General features: G+C 39.2%; 1 protein-coding gene across 1 annotated transcript; it reads left to right on the forward strand.

The window, feature by feature from the left end:
• The first annotated feature begins 5,589 nt into the window (after nt 1–5,589).
• LOC138902127 (uncharacterized) lies at nt 5,590–6,291 on the forward strand. Its single transcript, XM_070189946.1, has one exon. The coding sequence runs from the start codon at nt 5,590–5,592 to the stop codon at nt 6,289–6,291; it is 702 nt and encodes a 233-aa protein (XP_070046047.1).
• Nucleotides 6,292–7,320: the final 1,029 nt, after the last annotated feature.

A 7,320-nucleotide genomic window follows, 5' to 3' on the forward strand; every position in this document is an offset into this window, starting at 1 on the left:
ACGCCACATCACAGGCGAAGATTCCACCACGCTCGAAAATATCGAGTCCCGCTACTCCATCAACCCAAGTCTGAACATTCGTAGTTTGATTTCCTCTCCTTTGTCGGAAGTAAAATACTGAATCTCTGAATCATGCACTGAGTAAACCTCCTTTCAAGTCATTCACTGCCCCGAGACATAGGCAAGCATCCTACCATCACATCAATACTGTGTGATAACAACTCATGAGTATCATAGCAACCTGTGCATAGCCTCAAAGCACTCAGAAGTACAGCTACTGAGCTGAAATGACAGAATATCCTTCCACAAGGCGACGACAATAGCCCAATCAACTACGCAGGGAGAAATATCCTGCACCACATCTGTAGTACCATTACAATTCCTCAATTCCCGATTTATAACCAGCGCTTCACGTCGCATAAGATTGAATGGGAAAGAGATGAAGGCATAAGCCTAAAAGGAATCAAATCGCACGATGAGGAATCAAGAAGGGAAGTTCTCCTAACAGCCATGTAGCATCTCGAAGATAAGTACATACATCTCCGAACCGATCCCAAGACTCTACTAGACTTGCTCATGACTCATGAGACCTAAGTGAACCTAGTGCTCTGATACTATATTGTCACGACCCAAAATTCGTTAAAGGTAGTGATGGCGCCGGACACCACTGTCAGGCAAGCCAACACTAAATAGTTAATTAAATTATCATTTTAATATTTTTAAAATCGTAAATTTATTTCAATTTATCTAGTAAAAGATGAATTTACAGAATAAATAACAATGTTTTCCAATTCCAATAGTGAACATCCCATAATCATCCCAGAATCCGGTTTCACAAGTGCATGAGCCTTTTCTAGAAGTTTAAATTAAAATACGATAACTTTCCGGAATACAACTTGGACAGGAAAGAAAATACAATACTCTGAAGGAGACTCTGCTGGCTGCGGTGCGTCATATAGAATGCAGCTCACCTAAGTCCCCGCCATAATCGCGCCTCTGCGCCCACAAGGCCGCTAAACATATGTGTACCTGCACAAAAATATACAACAAGTTTATTATGAGTACGTAAATCAACGCGTACCCAGTAAGTATCCCGCCTAACCCCAAAGAAGTAGTGACGAGGGGTCGACTTCGACACTTACTATGGGCTATAAATGGGATATCAATGATATAATTAAATATGTATTATATGAACGGTTGCAAGCTCAATATTTTGAAGTAAGTAAGCAGTTCTTTCATATTAAGAAATCTCCAAATTTATCTCCCATTATTTAACAATTTAACTCAGGCCGAGGAGGCAATATCATTATTTATAAATTTCAAGGCAAGCAATACAAGCATGCGCAAATCATGCCGAGGTCGTACGGCCCGATCCAATAAATATTCAAACTGTGCACTGCCAGAGGGTCGAATGTAGTGAACCATAGATGCATCTATTTACTACCGAGGCGCTCGGCTCGATCCACAAATAACAATTATTTTCAAGAAAATACAAGTTTCTCATTTACAATCAAGTATCTCATACAAACCTTCAAGTAAGTGAATTTAACCTTATACAGTCTTTTATCAATTTCTATCATGACTAAGTGATTATATTAGCAAGTAAGGGCACAAACATTCCAAGTATAGCATGATACGGGTCCTAAACTACCCGGACAATAGCATAATAGTAGCTACGTACGGACTCTCGTCACCTCGTACGTACGTAGCCCCCACAATTAGGTACAAACATTTATTTAATTCACCTATGGGGTTAATTCCCTCTTACAAGGTTAGAAAGGAGACTTACCTCGCTCCGAAATTCCATAACCTGCTTCCGAGCCCTTCAAACAACTTGAATCGATGCACAACGCTCTAAAACTAGCCAATGATTATGCAAACCCATTAATATATACTCAAATACTCAATATAATCCAATTTATAACAATTTCTATCCCCGATCGAAAAGACGATAAAAATCACCCTTGGGCCCACGTGCCCGGATTCCGAAAATTTTTGAAGATAAACTTTACCCATAACCTCACGAACTCAGATATATAGTGTATTCTCAATTCCATGCCCAATTTCGTGGTCAAAAATCAAAAATACCAAATTCTAGGTCTTCTACCAAAAAACTCCACAATTTATTCTAATTTTCATATTTAAATCCTTATACCAACCATGTATTTAACTTATAATAAGTGGGAATCACTTACCTTGGCATTGATGACGAAGAATGAGCTCCAATCTCACTCCAAGATTGGCTCTCATGGAGAAAATGGGGTGAAAATGAGCCAAGCCCTCGTTTTTAAAGAACACACTGCCCAGCCCCGACGTTCGCACCTGCGGTACCTTGGCCGCATATGCGGTCCCGCACCTACGGAAATCCCATTGCAGGTGCGGCTCTAGCTCGGCCCAACATTCTCGCACCTGCGCTCCATGCGCCGCATCTGCGCGTCCGCTCTTGCGTTACTCTCTTCACACATGCGCCTTCGCAGGTGCGCAAATCTTTCCGCTCCTGCGGTTCTCAGCAGCCCGCCCCTTCCACTTCTGCGAGCCATTTTCCCTCACCTGCAGCCCTCTTCACGCAGGTGCGGTTACACCAGATGCTCAGCTGCTTCAGCCCTTCTTCAAATTTCAAATTTGATTCGTTAACCACCCAAAATCTACCCGGGGCCCTCGGGACCTTAACCAATTATACGAACACGTCCCAAAACACATTACGAACTTAGTCGAGCCTTCAAATCACATCAAACAATGTCGAATTCATGAATCGCACCCCATTCCAAGCTTAATGAACTTTAGAATTTCAAAGTTCCTCATTCGATACCGAAACCTATCAAATCACGCCCAATTGCCCTCAAATTTTGCACAAGTCACGTTTGACATTACGAACCTACTCCATCTTTCGGAATCAGATTCCGACCCCGATATTAAAAAGTCCACTTCTGGTCAAACTTATCAAAACCCTTCAAATTTCCAACTTTAGCCAAATGACTTCAAAATGACCTACGGACCTCCGAATCCACTTCCAGACGCGCTTCCAACACCAGAATCACTATACGGAGCCATTTCCAGACTCAGAATCCCAAACGGATATCAGTAACATAAAATTTACCTCCAACCCAAATTCATGAAATTCTTCCAAAGTACTAACTTTCACAATAGGTACCGAAATGCTCCCGGGTCATCCAAAATTCGACCCGGACATACGCCCAAGTCTAAAATTATCATACGAACCTGCTGGAACCTTCAAATCCAGATTCCGAGGCTGTTTACTCTAAAATCCAATCTTAGTCAATTCTTCTAACTTAAAGCTTTCGAAATGAGAATTTTCTTTCCAATTCAACTCCGAACTTCCCAAAATTCAATCTCGACCACGCGTACAAGTCATAATACCTGAAGTGAAGCTGCTCATAGTCTCAAAATGCCGAACGATGCGCTAGAGCTCAAAACGATCGGTCGAGTCATTACAGAAGCATACACAATGCCTCAAATATATCAAGAAGCATACACACTGCTTGAGTAATGTACAAAGGCATACACAATGCCCCAACGTCATGGCTCACAACCTTATCAGACTCAACACCATGGCTCCCAGCCGTATCAAACTCAACGTCATGGCTCACAGCAGTATCAAACTCAACACCATGGCTCACAGCCGTATCAAAGTATCAATCTCAATATCATAACTCACAGTCGTATCACACCATCAAACAACTTATAAAATATTCTTTTTTATATTTTTCATAAAATAATATATTTGCGTCTAGTCTAAGACCACCGATTTTGCCAAGCGCACGCTTATCCCAATACATGGACCATACAGAGAAACTACATTTTTAAAACGGGTTTCATAAAAGCAAGCATCAAAGTTTAAAGTCTCACTTACCTTACTAACGGGAAGTTCCCCAACCTTGCAACGTTTAGAACACTAACCAAACGGTCTCCAATAGCCCGAATCTATCCAAAATATTGATTAACGATATCAATTAGGCTAGTCAGGGTCAAATCTCAATATCCTTAACTTTCAAGCTTATAGTTGAATCTTAACATTTTATCTACTTGGTGCCATCTTTGACTGTACAATAATATGTGGAGCTCAGCATGTCTGGAAGCACAGGAGAACGTTCGTTTGCTGATATTATTACCAGTATTCGATACTGGGTCATTCATAGCATTACTGTACATTCCCTATTCATTTCGGGTTATTTTTAATATCAAAATACGTCCTAATATCTCAATCCAAACTTAATATCTAATTACAATTCTTCCAAAGTAATAATTACAATGTCAGCCATGATCATTTTTTCACAAAAATAATAATTATATGGTAAAAGAAATATCTCAATACCTCGTATTCCATTGTAATATAATCAAAATTAGCAGTTCCTCATAGCTTTTCCAATCATGTGAGGATTCTGCCTTCTTTTAAAATACCTTCTTGATCACTGCAATAGCCCCAAATAGTTAAACTTGCTCCATTCTTGAATGGCGTCCAGGAGTATTTGTTCAAATATTCCCATTGAGAATTGGTATTCTTTTCTTATACTGATATATAAGCCCTAATGCACCTATAGCTCTTTCCAGTACAATCTCACGTAAGGGCACCCTGAAAATATGGGTTTGGCCCACTTGTTTAATAATTATAAAGTCCATCAGTGACACCCACTTATATGTAGTGAAAAATCTATCTCACCGGCTACTTAGTTATTTATTTACCTATATATTATATGTACACAAGTAATGTCCCAAAAATATGTCTATATACATATATAAATATACTCTATAATCACTCGTTGCTATATGTAAACTCTTAAGATAATTAAACTATGATTAAAGAAATAACGCAAATGTTATGTTTTTAAAAAAAAAATCAAGTTGTTACACCCACAAACGCTGAAGTTAAACGAGAGTTGAGAGCAAAATAGCAAGGCATTTTGCAAGCAATTCCTGTGTGATTCAAGTGTGCGAACCTGAAGCTACATGAACCAAGATGGCAGAACCAGTTCCAAGTGTCTGTCTTTTATTCTAGTTCAATTGTAGTAGGGCTTTTGAGTCGTACCTTTCAACTTTCTCTAGAAGCATTTGTACTAGGTACTCTTATGTAGTGTTAGAGTTAACTTGAAATTGTCGCAACAGTATGAGGCTGGTTGCCACAAATGGTTAGAGGTAATCCATAGGTTTACAAAGAGTTTTGTAAATGATGTTTTTGGCTCAGTGATTTAGTGAAGTGTTGGAAAAAATCTTACTGGGTAGTAGGTCGTGGTTTTTTTTACCTTTTGAGCCAGATGTGTTCCACATAAAAATACTTGTGTTCTTTACTTTTTGCATTTATTGTTCTGCAACAGTAGTATAAGGAACACATAGAAGAACCAGGTCCTTCTATAATCTGTGCACACGAAAAATTGGATACTACACAAATCACCCCCTCTTGTGTGGTATTGAAGTATAAAACATCAATTGATATCAGAGCAGGTTATATTCTTGAAGAGGCTAACACCTTAGGAGAAGATCAAGATGAGTACACCACCTGAAAATTAGGAAGGGCAATCCACTGCTAGGCCACCACTCTTTAATGGCCAATACTACTCTTGGTGGAAGAACATAATGAGAGATCACATTCAAGGAGAAGACTATAAGCTATGGGACATTGTCACTTATGGTCCACTAGCAACCTTGAAGAAAAATGTTGAAGGAGTAGATGTGCTAAAAACAAGAGCGAATTGCAATGCCGAGGACTTGAAGAAGTGGGAGAAGAATGCTAAAGCCAAGAAATGGCGTGTTTGTGGGCTTGGTCCAGATGAGTACAACAGAATCCAAGGTTGTTCCACTGCTAAGCAAATTTGGGACGCACTGCAAGTGGCCCATAAAGGAACAACTCAGGTAAAGATATCCAGAGGAACTCTACTGTATTTTCAGTATGAGAACTTTGTTATGAAGGATGGGGAAACCATTCAGGAGATGTACACAAGGTTCAATACATTGACAAATGAACTAAAATCTCTTGGAAGGATTATCCCTGAAGAAGAAAGAGTTAAGAATATACTTACTAGGGTCTTGCCAATCACTTGGGAAAGCAAGATCAGTGCCATCCAGGAATCAAAGAACATTGCCACTCTCCCACTAGATGAATTGATTAGGAATCTCACTGCCTATGAACTTAGGAGACAAACCATGAAAATGGATATACCTAATAAGGAAAGGAACTTGGCACTTAGAATCTCTGAAGGTTCTGATCTGGAAGATGATCAAATGGCTATGATCACCAAAGACTTCAAGAAGTATCTGAGGAGAGGAAAGGGTTCTTGAAGAAGTGGAAGCTACAACAAGGCAAAAGCTCCTGAGAAGCAAACCAATGATGGCTGCTACAAGTGTGTAAAGACTGATCATCACATCAAAAACTGTCCTTTGTGGGAAATTGAATGGAAGAAGGAAAGAGATGAACGAAGGAATAGGAAGAAGGAACAGGTTCAACCCAAGAAAAGCAACAACAAAGGATCAACCAAGGCTATGGTCGCTTCTCGCGGAGAGAGATCAGATGAAAGCTTAGATGATGATGAACGAGCATTTATGGCCATTGGAGAATCTGATGAAGAAACTAAAGTAAGTGTCTTTCATCTCAAAGACAAGATTAATTTGTTGTCTAAAGAAAGGTTATCTGAGTTACTACTAGAGCTAATTGATGGATCTGAGGATGCGAATAATGAAAAGGAACAATTATTGAAAGAATGTGTGATTTTAAGAGCCAAGTGCAAAAACCTGGAATTTAGGGCTTGTGAAACTGAGAGTGAAAGTACTGTGTTGAAGAACAAGGTTCATGCACTTGACACAACTATCCTAGAACTTAGATATGAAAATCTAAAATTTAAATTAGGAACAAGTAAAAAGATAACTGATCACACACAACTCACTTTAGAAGAAAATATAGGAAAAATGAAAGATGAGTTGTATAAGAGGGATGAACAGGTAAGAGTCCTAAAGGAGGATCTGAACAAGGTCAAGCATGAGCTAAACAGAACTTGTAAATGGAACAGGTCCTACGATACACTTTCATGGCTACAAGAACATCTTAATAGCAACAGAAGAGGACTTGGCTTTGGGAACTCTGCACCTACGTTGTCACGACCCTAAACCAACCCGTCGTGATAACGCCTATCATGGTACTAGGCAAGCTAAATATTCAGACATTTCCAACACTTTAAATCTTTGAAAGATACTAAAACAGTTTAAATGAGGAAAATCTCTTAAAAATAGGATAGGAAATCATAATTCAATACATAATACTTCCAAAAAATCGGGGTGTCACTGAGTACATGAGCATCTAGGAATTTACAAGGT

Source organism: Nicotiana tomentosiformis, chromosome 11 (genome assembly GCF_000390325.3).
Source record: "Nicotiana tomentosiformis chromosome 11, ASM39032v3, whole genome shotgun sequence".
In the NCBI taxonomy this organism is placed as follows: domain Eukaryota; kingdom Viridiplantae; phylum Streptophyta; class Magnoliopsida; order Solanales; family Solanaceae; genus Nicotiana; species Nicotiana tomentosiformis.

Coding starts and splice junctions, on each gene's coding strand:
- LOC138902127 (XM_070189946.1), top strand. CDS start 5,590: ATGAGAGATCACATTCAAGGAGAAGACTATAAGCTATGGGACATTGTC.